The following is an 18,912-nucleotide window of genomic DNA, read 5'->3' as shown; positions in this document are numbered from 1 at the left end:
TATGATAAGGATTAGGTTTAGGGGTTAGGGTTATGGTGAGGATTAGGTTTAGGGGTTAGGGTAAGGATTAGGTTTAGGGGTTAGGGTTATGGTAAGGGGTACAGGTTAGGGTTATGGTAAGGATTAGGTTTAGGGATTAGGGTTATGTGTTAAGGTTAGGGTTATGGTAAGGATTAGGTTTAAGGGTTAGAGTTACGTAAGGATTAGGTGTAGGGCTACGTGTTACGGTAAGGATTAGATCTAGGGTTATAGGTTAGGATTAGGGGTTATGGTTAAGGTAAGGATTAGGTTTAGGGGTACAGGTTAGGGTTATGTATGGATTAGGTTTAGGGTTATGGTAAGGATTAGGTTTAGGGTAAGGATTAGGTTTAGGGTAAGGATTATGTTTAGGGGTTAAGGTTAGGGTTATGGTAAGGATTAGGTTTAGGGTTATAGGTTATGGTAAGGATTAGGTTTAGGCTTACGTGTTAAGGTTAGAGTTATGGTAAGGATTAGGTTTAGGGGTTAGGGTTACATAAGGATTAGGTGTAGGGTTACGGTAAGGATTAGATTTAGGGTTATAGGTTAGGATTAGGTTTAGGGGTACAGGTTAAGGTAATGTATGGATTAGGTTTAGGGGTTAGGGTTATGGTAAGGATTAGGTTTAGGGTAAGGATTAGGTTTAGGGTAAGGATTATGTTTAGGGGTTAAGGTTAGGGTTATGGTAAGGTTTAGGGTTATAGGTTAGGGTTAGGTTTAGGCTTACGTGTTAAGGATTAGGTTTAGGTGTTAGGGTTACATAAGGATTAGGTGTAGGGTTACGGTAAGGATTAGGTTTAGGGGTACAGGTTAAGGTAATGTATGGATTAGGTTTAGGGGTTAGGGTTATGGTAAGGATTAGGTTTAGGGGTTATGGTAAGGGGTACAGGTTAGGGTTATGGTAAGGATTAGGTTTAGGGTTACAGGTAAGAGTTATGGTAAGGATTAGGTTTAGGTTTACGTGTTAAGGTTAGAGTTAGGGGTACATGTTAGGGTTATGGTAAGGATTAGGTTTAGGGGTTACATAAGGATTAGGTGTAGGGTTATAGGTTAGGATTAGGTTTAGGGTTAAGGTAAGGATTAGGTTTAGGGGTTAGGGGTACAGGTTAAGGTAATTTAGGGATTAGGTTTAGGGGTTAAGGTAATTTATGGATTAGGTTTAGGGGTTAGGGTTATGGTAAGGATTAGGTTTAGGGGTTAGGGTTATGATAAGGATTAGGTTTAGGGGTTATGGTAAGGATTAGGTTTAGGGTTATGGTAAGGGGTACAGGTTAGGGTTATGGTAAGGATTAGGTTTAGGGTTACAGGTAAGAGTTATGGTAAGGATTAGGTTTAGGGATTAGGGTTATGTGTTAAGGTTAGGGTTATGGTAAGGAGTTTAGGGATTAGGGTTATGTTAAGGTTAGGGTTACGGTAAGGATTAGGGTAAATAGGATTTTGAATGGAAATAAATGTTAGAAGAACATAACGTGTGTGTGTGTGTGTGTGTGTGTGTGTGTGTGTGTGTGTGTGTGTGTGTGTCTGTGTGTGAATGTCGGTGTGTACCTTGACATATTTGGCATAGAGCTGTTCGTCCAATGGGAAGCTCTGGACTGTGCGCTCATCACGGGCGTGGAACGTTCCCAACTTCACCCACTTGTTGGTGGGATACCTGAGAGAGAGAGAAAGGGAGAGAGAGGGGCAGTCAAAGGGGGTGTGTCCTGAGGAAAACAGGAAAGGGAAAGGGGATACCTGGTCAGTTGCACAACTGAATGCATTCAACCGAAATGGGTCTTTCACATTTTTCAGGGTGTGCGCATACCTGTCACTGATGGAGACCAGGAAGTCTTTCGGCGTGGAGGAGAAGAGTTCAAAGTTAGCGATGTCCAACTGTTTCACCTGGATGGGCTCACACAGCTCTATTACAAACCTAGAGAGAGGCAGAGAGAGAGAGAGGGTGGGGGAGAGCGAGAGAGAGGGTGGGGGGGAGAGCGAGAGAGAGGTTGGGGGGGAGAGCGAGAGAGAGGGTGGGGGAGAGCGAGAGAGAGGGTGGGGGGGAGAGCGAGAGAGAGGGTGGGGGAGAGCGAGAGAGAGGGTGGGGGAGAGAGAGAGAGAGAGAGGGTGGGGGAGAGAGAGAGAGAGGGTGGGGGAGAGAGAGAGAGAGGGTGGGGGGAGAGAGAGAGGTAAATTAATGTGAGAGAACTTTCCTGTCAAATATCCTCATCTCCCCTTGACATCTGCCTGGGCAGACGGTTGGCAGTTGGGGTCACACGTGCTGAGCTGACAAGGGGACTAGTGTATGTGCTTCTGGGGAAAACAGCAGCGCACTGAGTCACGTTGTCACCCTGCAGCTTCAGAAAGCAGACAGGACCGGGGGGATAAATCAAAAAAGAAAAGAGAGAGGGCAGACAACTGTTCATAAAATTAGAACGTAGGTGTGTGTGTGTGTGTCTCACCAAATCTTGTTGCTGCAGGGGTTCAGCATGTACAGGTCCATATTCTCCATGAGGATAGCTGAGGTACTCTGGAAACCAGAGATGAGAGAGAGCATGACATGGCAAATATGAGTCAATGGAATGACTGTTCCTGTCCTCCAAACGCAAGACTTCATGGTTGTGTGTGTGTGTGTGTGTGTGTGTGTGTGTGTGTGTGTGTGTGTGTTACCTTAGCTTCGGTATTAGCTGACAGCATTTTAGCTCCACACTCCACAGAAGCATAGTTGTTTTTGAAGTTCTTCTGCACCTTCTTCACAGGGGGGCTGCCGCTGGAGGAGGTATGGAGGGACAGAGCTGGAAGTGAGAGCAAGGGGGGTTAGGAGGTGTGTGTTTGTGTGCGCACGCTTAAGGGAACTCATTCATTTGATTTATTTCGCTAGGATAGTCCACTCAGTAACAATTGCCACTGTTTTCCAGGGAGTCCCGGGAAAACTGGGTCATCTTAATGTAGAGAACACAATCATTCATGTAGATAATTATGTAGAGAAGATACAGTACCTGTCAGACATACTATATCAGTAGCCTAGTCTGATTCCTATAATCTATATAGTCGCTATATCAGCAGCCTAGTCTGATTCCTATAATCTATATAGTCGCTATATCAGCAGCCTAGTCTGATTCCTATAATCTATAGTCGCCATATCAGCAGCCTAGTCTGATTCCTATAATCTATAGTCGCCATATCAGCAGCCTAGTCTGATTCCTATAATCTATAGTCGCCATATCAGCAGCCTAGTCTGATTCCTATAATCTATAGTCGCTATATCGTAGCCTAGTCTGATTCCTATAATCTAGTCGCTATATCGTAGCCTAGTCTGATTCCTATAATCTATAGTCGCTATATCAGTAGCCTAGTCTGATTCCTATAATCTATAGTCGCTATATCAGCAGCCTAGTCTGATTCCTATAATCTATAGTTGCTATATCAGCAGCCTAGTCTGATTCCTATAATCTATAGTCGCCATATCAGCAGCCTAGTCTGATTCCTATAATCTATAGTCGCTATATCAGCAGCCTAGTCTGATTCCTATAATCTATAGTCGCTATATCAGCAGCCTAGTCTGATTCGTATAATCTATATAGTCGCTATATCAGCAGCCTAGTCTGATTCCTATAATCTATAGTCGCTATATCAGCAGCCTAGTCTGATTCCTATAATCTATAGTCGCTATATCGTAGCCTAGTCTGATTCCTATAATCTATAATCGCTATATCAGCAGCCTAGTCTGATTCCTATAATCTATAATCGCTATATCAGCAGCCTAGTCTGATTCCTATAATCTATAGTCGCTGTATCAGCAGCCTAGTCTGATTCCTATAATCTATAGTCGCTATATCAGCAGCCTAGTCTGATTCCTATAATCTATAGTCGCTATATCAGCAGCCTAGTCTGATTCCTATAATCGCTATATCAGCAGCCTAGTCTGATTCCTATAATCTATAGACGCTATATCAGCAGCCTAGTCTGATTCCTATAATCTATAGTCGCTATATCAGCAGCCTAGTCTGATTCCTATAATCTATAGTTGCTATATCAGCAGCCTAGTCTGATTCCTATAATCTATATAGTCGCTATATCGTAGCCTAGTCTGATTCCTATAATCTATATAGTCGCTATATCGTAGCCTAGTCTGATTCCTATAATCTATAGTCGCTATATCGTAGCCTAGTCTGATTCCTATAATCTATAGTCGCTATATCAGCAGCCTAGTCTGATTCCTATAATCTATAGTCGCTATATCAGCAGCCTAGTCTGATTCCTATAATCGCTATATCAGCAGCCTAGTCTGATTCCTATAATCTATAGACGCTATATCAGCAGCCTAGTCTGATTCCTATAATCTATAGTCACTATATCAGCAGCCTAGTCTGATTCCTATAATCTATAGTTGCTATATCAGCAGCCTAGTCTGATTCCTATAATCTATAGTCGCCATATCAGCAGCCTAGTCTGATTCCTATAATCTATATAGTCGCTATATCAGCAGCCTAGTCTGATTCCTATAATCTATAGTCGCTATATCGTAGCCTAGTCTGATTCCTATAATCTATAATCGCTATATCAGCAGCCTAGTCTGATTCCTATAATCTATAGTCGCTATATCGTAGCCTAGTCTGATTCCTATAATCTATAATCGCTATATCAGCAGCCTAGTCTGATTCCTATAATCTATAGTCGCTGTATCAGTAGCCTAGTCTGATTCCTATAATCTATAGTCGCTATATCAGCAGCCTAGTCTGATTCCTATAATCTATAGTCGCTATATCAGCAGCCTAGTCTGATTCCTATAATCTATAGTCGCTATATCAGCAGCCTAGTCTGATTCCTATAATCTATAGTCGCTATATCAGCAGCCTAGTCTGATTCCTATAATCTATAGTCGCTATATCAGCAGCCTAGTCTGATTCCTATAATCTATATAGTTGCTATATCGTAGCCTAGTCTGATTCCTAGAATCTATAGTTGCTATATCAGCAGCCTAGTCTGATTCCTATAATCTATAGTTGCTATTGGTTATCAGTGTGCAGGCCAGGCTGAGACAGTGTGTTGTACACCGTACGTGGTGTACCTTAAAATGCACAGGTTGTTATCAGAAAAAAAAACAAGGATGCAGGCATGTTACATGCACAGGTATGCACACACTCCACGACTCGCGCACACACAAGTTAGCATTAACGCGGGACAGAGCAGGTTGGGTACACAGGGGCCATGTGAGACTGATGTCTAGAACGGAGGCATTCATTCATATTTGACCAAATACAACCTTTTCAAATATCAATAACTTAAACATGACAGTTCAGTCAGTGATTTCCTGTGTTCATGAGAAAACTCCAGGTGAAACCACTGTTCAGAACTCATCTTGGATAATGTGCCATCGTCACCCTCTCTGTCCAACAATGTGACGGTTGTTTGGATGGGTTTCTGGGCTAGGGAAATGTTCCCCCATCGGTCTGTCTGATGGTGAAGCTGAGGACAGTTTCTAGCTCAGTGACTAATAAAACAACGGGTTTACTCACTCTGCCACGCTGTCTATGACCTAACAGTGTGTGGGTGCCCATGCGTGTAATCTGGGAGCATGTGTGTGTGTGTGTGTGTGTGTGTCCTGCTCCTGTAGACTGGGCCATTAGTGATGGTGGAAAAAGAGTGCTGCCTAAGAGGACGGAGAGAGTGAGAGATTACGCAACATACACACACGCTGCAATACCCATAATTCCCTCAGTCAGAGAGAGGAGGGAGAGATGCAAGAATGAAAGGCAAGGGAGAGAAACAGAGAGAGGGAAGGAGGAAGATGGAGGGAAGCGAGATAGGGAGGGGGAGGAGGGGGGGACTTGAAAGGAGGACAGAGATTTCCACGCGAGGCCTCTGCACTCGTTTGTCTGAAAAATGAGTGTATGGAAACAGCATCCCTTCTTCACGGTCACTGAGCTTCTCCTGAACACGATGTTAATGAGAGGAACGTGTCCCTGTGTGCGTTTCTTACTCTTCTCCTTCTCCACTTCCATGACTTGTTTCTTCCACTCGTCGAAGGTTGGGATGTCCTCCTTACTGGGCACTGAGGGGTCCGTCTCCTTACCACTGGCATCCACTGCCTCATCCACTGCCTTGTCAGGTATACACACACACACACACACACACACACACACACACACACACACACAGAGAGCTGTAATTGATATACATTATTCCTTTTATAAAGACCCCAGAACGGTCAACAAAGCCTTTTACACACAGAGCCAATCCAGTTGAGCTGTGTCTGTCTGCAGCCAATCCAGTTGAGCTGTGTCTGTCTGCAGCCAATCCGGTTGGAAAACAGACCAGCTCTGCACCAATACTGGCTTAGACAGGGCTTCTCTCATTCTCTCTCACTCACTCCCATCCACTCCACACTCTCTCTCCCCCTCCCTCCCTCCCTACAGTAGGAGAAAGGCAGAGGGTTCATTAATTGAATTAAACATTAATGAAGCAACTCAGAGGACTGGCAGCCAAGCCAAGCGGAGCCCCAGTCCTCAATGTTCACACGCAAACCTCTACACTCCTCATTACACTTCTAGTCAGTCAGTGGCAGACATTACAGTCAATATAACATTACCAGCGTGGGGACTAGGTTGTGGGACTCCCTCTCACCTGCTGGTCTTGGCCTGTGTCTTGGTGCCTGTGGGATGTGTTTCCCCCCTGGTCCAGCTCTGGTAGGCCCTGGTCGGGGTCTTCAGGGCTGAGAGACTCCTGGACATCAGCATCAGAACCTGGAGCAACCTGACTTTGACCCTGTTCTGACTGGCTCTCTACAGAGTCACCATCACCACTATGGAAAGAGAGGAGGGAGAGAGACAAGAGGGAGGGGATGAAGGGAGAAAAACAACATTTAATGCACAGTCTGGATGCACGCAAACAAAATATTTTCTCCCAACAACATTCCTTCCATTCATGTTCCATGCCATCTACAGTGTGTTTGTCCATAATCAACAACACAGCAGAAAAGAAGAAAAAAACAAAGAAACCAAAATAAAAGACGAATAAAGGAGAACAAGGCCACCGGTCGTTGTTTGAGTTTAGCGGAGAGGAGTGTCTGGCATCCGATTGGTTACCTGCATGGTCGTTTACCTGTTTCTGCTTTCTGATTGGTTCAATTCAAACTCTGTACTCACCTCGCGGGCGAGCTGCCAAAAGGAGGGGTTTGGGTTGCCAGGTTGTGGGGAATCATCCCACACTGAGAGCCAGAGAGATCAGCGAAAACATTGCCCTCTAGAGAGGAATTAGATCCAGCACTGGCAACCGCTAAAGAGGGATCGGCTTCAGCACTGGCAACTTCTACAGGGGAATCCTCTACCGCGGGATCAGATCTGGCAACCTCTATTGAACTGAGGGAAAGAAAGGACATGCCATTTATGGAAGAGCCCCTAGGAGGGATGAAGAGGGCGATAGAAGACAGATGGGGTGGGGAGGAGAGAAGGAGAAAGAGAGGGATGGGGGAGAGAGAGAGAAGGGGATGCGGTTGGGGGGGTGTCTTCGGAATGGTAAGCCTCCTCCAGCCCAGGCTGTGGTGAGTCAAATGTTCATTGTAAAAGGCAAGTGTCCACATCTCAGCAGCCATTTTGAGAAGGTCCGACAAAGAGCGCTAAACTAGCCAGTAAACCCCCTGGCAGAACCATCCAAGGATCCAATGACACATGATCTGGTCTGGCAAATCCCCATCTGTCCAGAGGTCCAGTTTAGCAGACAACCAACATTTCCACTTATTCCCACCAAGTCCAGTCCACGTTTTAGTCCAGGTTCAGATAGGTTTATTGACGAAGGAACCAGTGCACAAAGTTAACTGCCGGTTTACAGCAGTAAACGGTGTATAGAAAGGGGCAGCGGGGGAAAAAAATCTCAAGTCAATAAGAAAAATATCAATATACGAAAAATGTGAAGAAAAAATTTAAAACATAAAAACAATGAATGCAGCTGAAAGGGAAAACCAGTTAGATAACTAGATGTACATCACAGTGGTAGACTGAATGACGCCTCTTACGAGAAATCTTTTATTGATCCCAAGGACAAAAATGGTCTTGGACACATAATTCTGCTGTATAAACAGACAAAACGTCTCATACACATCATGCGTACAATACACAGTTCTCATCTTACCTGGATGGGGCTGGAGCAGGGATGGTAGAGGTAGGTGTGTGTTGGGGGTCTTCTGTAGAGGGGGCTGGGCTGGGGTCTGCCGGTGCATCACTGGGGGTCTCGACCGGGCCTGTGTGATCTGTGGAGGTCTGTCCCTGGGTTGGGTCGTCGCTGAGCGGTGGGGTGGAGGGGGATGAGGGTGCAGGTGCCTGGTTCTGGAGGGGAGTGGGTTGTGTATCGGGCTCTGGGTCTGTGTGGATGTGTGTGTGAAGGTGTGTGTTGTGCGAGTGTGGCTCAGCAGCAGCAGCAGCGGGGGGTTCAGGATCCAGGTGTGGTTCTGGGGCAGACCAGACCACCACAGGCTCCTCCTGGTTCACAGTCTGGAAAACACACACCTATTCAATTCTCATTGCATGCGTGTGTGTGTGTGTTTGTGTCTCGGTTACCTGTTCAGTGTTGTGTGTGTCTCTGTTACCTGTTCAGTGTTGTGTGTGTGTGTGTGTGTGTGTGTGTGTGTCTCTCTCTCTTACCTGTTCAGTGTGTGTGTGTGTGTGTGTGTGTCTCTTACCTGTTCAGTGTGTGTGTGTTTGTGTCCCTGTTACCTGTTCAGTGTTGTGTGTGTGTGTGTGTGTGTGTGTGTGTGTGTGTCTCTGTTACCTGTTCGGTGTTGTGTGTGTTGGGCTCCTCCAGTGTAGCCGTCTTTGTCTCCAGTTCCACGTCGTAGGTGTGTGTGTGTGTCCTCGACGACTCCTCCTAGGGAACAGTCACACACACCGTTAGAACACACACACACACACACACACACACACACACACACACACACACGCGCGCGCGGAAGAGGAAGTTAGAGGTCCACAGAAACTCCAGTAAACTGAAGTAGACTAGCCTGTTACACCTGTTAGGTTCTAAATAAACAGTAAAACTCATGGACGATTATGAAGAGCTCAAACCAAGTTTATTCACCCACTGGGTCAAACAGCTGAAAATGACAAAGACCAGCTTATTATTAAGTATTTATACCCTCCTTTAGGCCGAGTCTCCTCCTTGCACCTCTAAACACTACATCTTTGTTGCTAGGCAGGAAGTTAAGTGATAAACTGTTCCTTCACCATTTGACCAGACCTTGGCCCACGCTAATGCACAGCTAACCAACCGTATCAGTGACCGCAACCAAGTGATTCCCTTCTCCCTTCCTTAGTAACTTTCTAGGTCTATGCTTCTCACCAAACCTCCATTCAGCCCACCATGTACATTCCTCATGCACGTTACTATTAGCGTCTGGGGTAGCAAGTGTTTTAAACTACAACCCAACACTCCGTAAGACATGACAGAGAGTGATAGAGAGTCTGAGGAACACCAGAAACAAGGGAATTAGCATCTCAGGTTGAGAAACAGTAAGTTACTTGTTATACTGAGGGACAGAACAAGAGACTGTTATATAAATGGACTGACAGTATGTCTGATTGCTATGGACATACACACACACACACACACACACACACACACACACACACACACACACACACACACACACACACACACACACACACACACACACACACACACACACACAGTAGACCAGCTCGCAGCAGACCAGTTCATGGCCACGGTGGACTACATTTGGGTTAACACAGAACTCCCACACTCACCTCTCACACTCACCCCTCCCTCTCTACCTGGGCAAACTCCCACACTCACCCCTCCACCTGCCTCTCTACCTGGGCAAACTCCCACACTCACCCCTCCCCCTCCCTCTCAACCTGGGCAAACTCCCACACTCACCCCTCCCTCTCAACCTGGGCAAACTCCCACACTCACCCCTCCCTCTCTACCTGGGCAAACTCCCACACTCACCCCTCCCTCTCTACCTGGGCAAACTCCCACACTCACCCCTCCCTCTCTACCTGGGCAAACTCCCACACTCACCCCTCCCTCTCTACCTGGGCAAACTCCCACACTCACCCCTCCCTCTCTACCTGGGCAAACTCCCACACTCACCCCTCCCTCTCTACCTGGGCAAACTCCCACACTCACCCCTCCCCCTCCCTCTCTACCTGGGCAAACTCCCACACTCACCCCTCCCTCTCTACCTGGGCAAACTCCCACACTCACCCCTCCCCCTCCCTCTCTACCTGGGCAAACTCCCACACTCACCCCTCCCACTCCCTCTCAACCTGGGCAAACTCCCACACTCACCCCTTCCACTCCCTCTCTACCTGGGCAAACTCCCACACTCACCCCTCCCTCTCTACCTGGGCAAACTCCCACACTCACCCCTCCCTCCCTACCTGGGCAAACTCCCACACTCACCCCTCCCTCTCTACCTGGGCAAACTCCCACACTCACCCCTCCCTCTCTACCTGGGCAAACTCCCACACTCACCCCTCCCTCTCTACCTGGGCAAACTCCCACACTCACCCCTCCCTCTTTACCTGGGCAAACTCCCACACTCACCCCTCCCTCTCTACCTGGGCAAACTCCCACACTCACCCTCCCTCTCTACCTGGGCAAACTCCCACACTCACCCCTCCCTCTCTACCTGGGCAAACTCCCACACTCACCCCTCCCTCTCTACCTGGGCAAACTCCCACACTCACCCCTCCCTCTCTACCTGGGCAAACTCCCACACTCACCCCTCCCTCTCTACCTGGGCAAACTCCCACACTCACCCCTCCCTCTCTACCTGGGCAAACTCCCACACTCACCCCTCCCTCTCTACCTGGGCAAACTCCCACACTCACCCCTCCACCTCCCTCTCTACCCGGGCAAACTCCCACACTCACCCCTCCACCTCCCTCTCTACCTGGGCAAACTCCCACACTCACCCCTCCACCTCCCTCTCTACCCGGGCAAACTCCCACACTCACCCCTCCACCTCCCTCTCTACCCGGGCAAACTCCCACACTCACCCCTCCACCTCCCTCTCTACCCGGGCAAACTCCCACACTCACCCCTCTACCTCCCTCTCTACCCAGGCGAACTCCCACACTCACCCCTCCCTCTCTACCTGGGCGAACTCCCACACTCAGTACGGCCTCTCCTCCTACCAGTCTTTAGCGCGGGTGATGCATGGCCCATTAACACCCCCCCTCCCCTCTCTTAACTCATTGCTTTGTAGGGTAGGAAAACAAATGCTTTAGATGGCTCATGGTGCAAATAAACAACTGTTCAACTCTGGTCTAACAGCATCATAGGTCAAGTCTAGGTCCAAAAGGCTCCGTAACGGTTTCTACCACCAAGACATAAGACTGCTGAACAATTAATCAAACGGCCACCCGGACTATTAGAATGACACCCCCCCACATGTACAAATAACCTGTAACCCCACACACACACACACCGACTCGGTAACCCCTGTATGAAGCCTCATTATTGTTATTTTATTGTGTTACTTTTTATTTTATTTAGTAAATATTTTGTTAACTCTATTAAGGGCTTGTAAGTAAGCATTTCATGGTAAGGTCTACACAGGTTGTGACCAATCAAATTTGATCATATGTTTGCTTTGTGTCTGAAAGCCCATAGACAAACAGTAAGTCTGTAGTGGTTAATTAGCCTGACGGTCTAGTCTGTCTGTGCTTCAGCCATCTCCTCACCTTGTGGTCAGTCCTGTGGTACTGCTCATGATGATGCTCTGGGAGGCTGCTTTCGCCACGAGACACACCTGGAGCTGACGAACTGTGCTCTGAACAACACACATTACGACTGGGGTACCTGGAACACACACACACAGAGAGAGAGAGAGACGCAGTCAGAAACACACATTACGACTGGGGTACCTGGAACACACACAGAGAGAGAGAGACGCAGTAAGAAACACACATTACGACTGGGGTACCTGGAACACACACAGAGAGAGAGACACGCAGTCAGAAACACACATTACGACTGGGGTACCTGGAACACACACACACACAGAGAGAGAGAGAGAGACGCAGTCAGAAACACACATTACGACTGGGGTACCTGGAACACACACACACACACACACACACACACACACACACACACACACACACACACACACACACACACACACACACACACACACACACACACACACACACAGAGAGAGAGACGCAGTCAGAAACACACATTACGACTGGGGTACCTGGAACACACACACACACACACACACAGAGAGAGAGAGACGCAGTCAGAAACACACATTACGACTGGGGTACCTGGAACACACACACACACACAGAGAGAGAGAGAGACGCAGTCAGAAACGCACATTACGACTGGGGTACCTGGAACACACACACACAGAGAGAGAGAGACGCAGTCAGAAACACACATTACGACTGGGGTACCTGGAACACACACACAGAGAGAGAGAGACGCAGTCAGAAACACACATTACGACTGGGGTACCTGGAACACACACACAGAGAGAGAGAGACGCAGTCAGAAACACACATTACGACTGGGGTACCTGGAACACACACAGAGAGAGAGACGCAGTCAGAAACACACATTACGACCGCGGTACCAGTGGCCCAACACATGAACATGATCTCTGTGTTTATAAGCCAGGTTCATCATGTTGTTAATACACATCAGTGGACTGGACCCTCACGGGGCCCCCAGGTGGGGCATCTTATCTGAGGGGTAAAGGCTGAGGTGATGTGGCGGGAGACCAGGGAGGGTCCCCGACGGTTTGTGTGTGTAGGGACCAATGGACATGGGGCTGCCTGAATATGTTCCCTTTTTTTTTTTTTATCAGCATTTAACATTTGAATGTTTGTTACATGATGAACACTTTCTCCCGGCCTGTTTGAAGACCAGTATGGATTTAAACAACAACTGGACGCTGCAATTTTCACCTCCAACCCCTGTCTCTGAAACCTGAGAGCTTCTGCTTGACCACTCAAACATCAATGTCAGGTCAGAGCTGGACGGACACACACACACACACACACACACACACACACACACACACACACACACACACACACACACGTTAACACCCTGTCACCTGGCAAGTCTATAGGGGATCACTCGAACACACACAGTATATAATATCAGTATGTAGAACATAGGTCTGTAACTTCACTCTATTTATCCTGATCTAGCCTGATGAACACATCCATGCTACATCCTCCTTGGATACAGAACACACGATGCAGCCATCTCATCCTCCAAAGCCTCCAGTCCTGCTGGGGTTGCGATGAGGGCCTATTAATATAGCAGCAACATCTTGTACCTGCATACACCCAGCCCTATCATCCATAGGTAGAGAGATGTGATGTGGCAGTGTGGGTAATGTGAGAGGCAGCCTATACCGATCCAGACCATAATATGAACCCCGCGGTGGATTTAGCCATGACGTCGAACTGTGTGTACATTCAAATGTCACATACACGAGAGAGAAAGGTAGATGGGCGACCAGGGGGTGGGGGTATACTGTAAGTAGGCAAAACAAAATGTCTTTTCACGATTTCAGTTAGATCATGAACAATCGATAAATCGTTTTTCGTCTCTCAAAATGTACCAAATCAAAAGATGTTGTCTATATCATGTGTGTTTGAGATCATAGGGTCTTACAGGAGGCATGTATAGGTCTAGAAAGGACCCGTAACGGCCACCTTCATCATGATTTTCTAGAAAATGGTTTGTGATACAAAATGTAAAAAGAATTTAAAACATTCTTCCTCGCAATTAAGTTTCGATGTGAGAATTGCTAGAAAATTCAGATACCAAAACTATTTTCCGTTCCCGCTGCCGTGGAATCGCCCAAGAGGATCTGAGAAGTACGAGTAATAAATGGCACAAATTCCACCTTGTCAATCGGGGGTTGATTTGGAATTGGGCTTTTACCACTTTATTCAAACCCAACGACAAGTAGAGTGAAATACCACACGAGGTAACGTCACCATGAGGGGCGAGTAGTGGGTAGAAGGTCACCTCTGCCATATACCCTGCCGTAGTCTTTAGCCATACAGCGAATAGACTTCTACAACGAGCTACATAGGTCTATAGTTCAGGGTACGCCTCGTGACTAAACAGACTTCTGCCACGGTAAACAGAGGTGAAGGCAGGAGTGTTTGTCACAACATGTCTGAGGAGCTCCTGGACAAGAACCACAGAGATGATTGACAGTGCTGTTTACCACTGGGTTTCTGTGTAGGGGTGTGAATGATACAGTGTTGAAAACAGTTCCGTTTGAAAGGGAGGCTGACTGACCAGAGGAGGCCAGGTGTGCATAAGAACGGAGATTACCAGCTTCTAGTCTGGTTGTGGGGACACCTGCCTGCCTGCCTGTCAGCACTGCACCCCCCCCCCCCCCCCTTTACATAAAAACTCCTCATCGCACAGACGCATGGTAGAACTAGAAGTAAAGTTACTATATTTTGCATGCTACAGTAGTGAGAAACACTTCTGTGAATACAAAGTAGGAAGTTATGACCCAGTTAGAAACTATCTGTAACGCTACTTGTAAAGAGAGCCGAGTGTTGATACATGAAAAAAGAGCCGAGTGTTGGCACACATTCCTACTCTTAGAGAAAGAAAAGGAAGTAACCTTTGCTTGAAGGAGCAGCTTTGGGGAGGAATGTATGTGACCTAGTTCTGTTAGTTATATAAGGAGTGGAGGGGGGGGGGGCACAGGCAGGGAAAGAGTTGCAGGGGAAAGTTGCCCCTTAGACGCTGATCTAGGGTCAGTTTCGCATTTTCCCCCACTAATGGTTACGTTTAGGATTGGGGAGGGAAACATGATCCTATATCTAGTGGAAACTACACCCCTGAGCAGGGAAAGTGAGATGGGAGAGGAATGGGAGATAAGAGACCAGAGAGGGGGAGCGAGAGGAGAAAAGGGATTTGTGTTCCTGTAGTCCGTCAATGTCGGTAAAGAGGGAAGAGCCTCAGGCATTACACTGACTCAGCGCTTCTTCTAGCCTACTGCCGCCATCTCTTTTCTTCCCCCTCTCCATCCCTCTGTTTTCTACTCTTCACAACAGGCAGATGTAAACCTTACCACATCTCATCCAGACAGAGAGCTGATGGTGGACAGAACACACACAGCAGGGTCTGGAACGACTGCAGAACCGATCTGAGACTACAGGACAGGTAATATGGTGAATGACCAGCTCCCACTAGGAATCGGTGCAGTTCTTCCAGTTCAGTGCAGATGAAGGAGAGGAGCCGGAACAGGAAGCTACTTCAGACTATTGAGATGCAATAAGAGTTTATTTGGGATGAGTGTCACATTGGGACAAAAGACAGACACATCGTTCAGAGGGTTTGGCATCATGGTTGAGTAGACCGACTCACTGCAGATAATCTGATCCGCTGGCCTCCATGCACGGAGCACGTCTGGCTAACACATATTCTCCCGTTCTCTCTCTCCCTCTGTCAGTCTCCCTCTCTTTCCGTCTGCCTAATACACACACAGAAACACCAGTGAAGGCTATGGTTATGGCCAGCCAAATCCCCTGACATTTCCTGTTAGGTTTAGAGCCACACAAAAGGGCCAAAGGGAGAGACAGTACTACAGGACCTAGCCAACAGACTGCACTGAAAACACAGCGACACCAAAGCCTGTGTCCACCATAACAATAGAGATAGGATGTGGAGGGGGGCTGAAGGGAGGCTAAATCGTCCTGCGTTAAGATAACAATCCATGCTTTATTTGACCTTACCCGGACTTTCCCACCCAACACCAGCACATTTCTCTGACCCTGTCCAGTTAGGTCTGTTCCAGACACAGACGGTGGCTGTCTGGACTCACCGTTTCCTTTATGAATAGTGACTAGACCTTTATTCCCAGTTCTGACTTGAATGATAAACCTGCCAGCGTGTCTGATCAAGGTATACGACCACTGCACTGACTTTCCTCCCTCTTTTGGTCTGTCTACACACAATCTCACTGCATGACAACGCTCACATAAGCACAGGTGTCCAAACCAAAAGACCGATCCTTGGTAGCCAGTAACTAACCCTGTCATCACGGCAGGTGCTGCTGACACTGATGCAAGGCAGTCCCAGTAGCCTGCTGTAGCTCGGTGCAGGTCCTGAGGGGCCGAACTAGCTGCACACTAAACACCTTCATCTGATATCTCTTAATTAAGTGTTAAAATGACCCACAGCTAACTATAGCATGAAATATGTCAGGACTGTACCTTTCTACTCACAGCTAACCTCATCCCTACTGATTCAACCACCCCTATTCTCATCTTATAGGGTCAGCAGAGAAAGAGAGAGAGCAAGAGAGAGAGAGAGAGAGAGAGAGCAGGGACTCACCAGTTAGCAGGTAGATGGAGAAGGTGGAGAAGGTGTAGAGAAGCCAATATAACAGGGAAGGAGAGCAGGGACTCACCAGTTAGCAGGTAGATGGAGAAGGTGGAGAAGGTGGAGAGAAGCCAATATAACAGGGAAGGAGAGCAGGGACTCACCAGTTAGCAGGTAGATGGAGCAGGTGGAGAAGGTGGAGAGAAGCCAATATAACAGGGAAAATAGATAATCCATTAGCAGGCAGTGAGGCAGTTAGCAGAAAACAGTGTTGCTGTTATTTCAGGTTGTGGATGAAGTACATCACGGAGACTGACTGAGGTCGCTGGGTGGATGGTAACACTTTGTGGCCTGTAATGGGTTGGGTTATGATGCTGCTATAGGAGTTTTAAATGGGTTTTAAATGGATAATTGGTTTTAGCTAACAGAAGAACCAGAAGAGCAGCAGAACCATTCAGCCTCCAGAGCATTTGACGTCCGTGGCTCTAAAGCACATCCATTCTGATCGTATATGCTCCCAAATGGTTTTTCTTCATGTTGTGGATTGGGAAGGTTGCATTTTTCATAGATAAACCATGTCGCGGGCTGCTCTAAAACTATTCACTGGCCATGAACCACTAGTTTAAACACCTTGTTCAGTCATGTTGGTTACCTCGCTAGCCAACCTGGTCAATTTAACAGTAGGCTATATCCAAACATTTGGGGGCACAGAATGAGAGGAAAAGGGACAGTTTCTTCAGGAGATCAATGATCATAGCAATGAATGAATGGCTGATCTCCTGCATGTCATCATCTCAAACGTGACTTTCTTAAAGAGAGACAGTGTACAATGTACAATGTAATGCATCTCAATCAGGCCCCCAGTGTCGGGTCTGGAGCATGAAGTCCCAAGCTCTACTGCTCGGCTACTACGTAGCAACCTAGCTGTGTCAAAAACCCTGGTCTGCCCTAGAAAGCATTGCATTCCGATTGCCAGAACGACCCATTTTTTTTTTTTTTTTACGCAGTTTTGGATTAAACGTTGTTTTTGCCATGATCAACTTCCATCCCCACTGTGAATTTTAAAAGTTCCCTACAAATGGAGATATTTAATTAAACTGTGATCCATTCTGACTGCTACGTTTGTCGTCAAACACGTGCTGACACAGACCAATCACGGGCCGGCAGGCTATGAGGAGGTTCCCGGTTGACTTCCTCAGGCAGGATGTACATCACCACATCAACCATGAGCCATCGCTAGTTACAGCCACTTTCACCATGATCCTTAGCAATATTTTGGCGCGCTTCAAATTCTTCCGGCCTCCTGCACCATCGTGAGTTTTCCGTAGGAATATGTGGATGACTTCAGCTCCATCACTACCTACTGGTTTTAATGTCTATTATATCAATAGGGAAATAGTGCTTTTACATAATGTAGAAAATGCATTTTCCACAAATGACTCATTATATTTGAATGACAGTCATTTGTATCAACATTTTAGCTTTTTATAATAAATGTATTTATAGGGTTACACACTTGTTTCTAGGGCACATGTGCTTCAGAAGTATCTATAATTAATTTAGGCTACATCTCAAATGATAAAAATAAAAACAACTCTGGTGCTCATAAATGTAACATTGTGTAAACTTTTTAGAGTTGAGCACACCAGTGCTACAAATCATTTATGTACATTTAGACATCTAGTTCTGCCATTATTAGCTAACATTTATCTGAATACCCTATTAGAGAAAGACGGTTACTAAAATTGGAAGTCATACAAGAACAGCATTCATACTGAATAGCATAGTTGTTAGCCCGAGGTCTGAAGGCTGATGCCATTTGGAATGGTTCTGTTAATAGAACAATGTGTGTGTGGCCCTGAGGTCTTGTGATGCCGGCAGTTGGATCTCAGATTAGAGACGGTGGACTCTCTGGGTTCAGTGGGTTGTACGAGGTAGGCAGGGAGGGAGTGGTGCTGAGGGGAGCATCAAAGTAGAGACATTAGAGAACACCACTAAAATGTATGTTGGTGGCATTTCTATTAACAAACCATCTTTTCCCACTTTCTCCCTCATTGGACACCAAACTTAGACGACAAAGGATCCTCCTCCAACGATGCCAAGTCTCCAGTGCCTAGAGACACCGAATGCATGGACACTTGGACAGAGACGTTCAAAACCAAACTCTAATACTCCATATAGCACATCTACTAAACCAGCAACAGTCGAAGACAAACAGGAGAGAGAATTAGTGGTGGAAACAGAAAGGATAAAGTTTTAGTAATCGAGAGGTAGACAGAAAGCTACACAGAGAGAAAGAGAGAGGTAGAGAGAGAGAAAGAGAGAGAGGTAGAGAGAGACACACGTGCAGGCCACAGTGAGTGCAGGCCAGGCAATATGCCAGCAGGGCTGTTAAAGTAGGGCAGAGCCACGGCCAAGCAGACAAAAAGATTCCGTCTGTGCACAAGGGGGGCAGAGCTCTTAACAGACCAAGCACTGTGTGTGTGTGTGTGTGTGTGTGTGTGTGTGTGTGTGTGTCTGTGTGTGTGTGTGTGTGTGTTGTTGTTGTTGGGTGCGTATACTGTATGGTTCTGTATGTGT

The 18,912-nt window shown here is 46.9% G+C and overlaps 1 protein-coding gene and 1 long non-coding RNA gene across 6 annotated transcripts in view; one reads left to right on the top strand and one right to left on the bottom strand.

The window, feature by feature from the left end:
* Nucleotides 1-18,912, bottom strand: part of LOC115192423 (SUN domain-containing ossification factor) — an 87,061-nt gene that overhangs the window by 23,683 nt on the left and 44,466 nt on the right. For 3 of the 5 annotated variants that reach the window (XM_029750914.1, XM_029750913.1, XM_029750915.1), the window contains exons 2-11: nucleotides 11,697-11,814; nucleotides 8,758-8,853; nucleotides 8,122-8,480; nucleotides 7,140-7,352; nucleotides 6,619-6,796; nucleotides 5,975-6,095; nucleotides 2,662-2,786; nucleotides 2,454-2,521; nucleotides 1,820-1,927; nucleotides 1,564-1,669 (exon numbers count right to left, since the gene is read on the bottom strand). In XM_029750914.1, coding sequence (XP_029606774.1) covers nucleotides 1,564-1,669; nucleotides 1,820-1,927; nucleotides 2,454-2,521; nucleotides 2,662-2,786; nucleotides 5,975-6,095; nucleotides 6,619-6,796; nucleotides 7,140-7,352; nucleotides 8,122-8,480; nucleotides 8,758-8,853; nucleotides 11,697-11,814 — 1,492 coding nt within the window. Of the gene's footprint in view, nucleotides 1-1,563; nucleotides 1,670-1,819; nucleotides 1,928-2,453; nucleotides 2,522-2,661; nucleotides 2,787-5,974; nucleotides 6,096-6,618; nucleotides 6,797-7,139; nucleotides 7,808-8,121; nucleotides 8,481-8,757; nucleotides 8,854-11,696; nucleotides 11,815-18,912 lie in introns of those variants that run through there. The other 2 variants (XM_029750916.1, XM_029750917.1) reach the window with 2 other exon arrangements.
* LOC115192426 (uncharacterized) lies at nucleotides 564-1,377 on the top strand. Its single transcript, XR_003877925.1, has 3 exons — nucleotides 564-641; nucleotides 881-967; nucleotides 1,349-1,377. It is a non-coding gene; the product is annotated as an uncharacterized LOC115192426 (long non-coding RNA).

This window comes from Salmo trutta, chromosome 4, assembly GCF_901001165.1.
Source record: "Salmo trutta chromosome 4, fSalTru1.1, whole genome shotgun sequence".
Classification (NCBI taxonomy): domain Eukaryota; kingdom Metazoa; phylum Chordata; class Actinopteri; order Salmoniformes; family Salmonidae; genus Salmo; species Salmo trutta.
The sequence above is the reverse complement of the archived record's forward strand: the minus strand, read 5'-3'. Positions and strand labels throughout refer to the sequence as shown.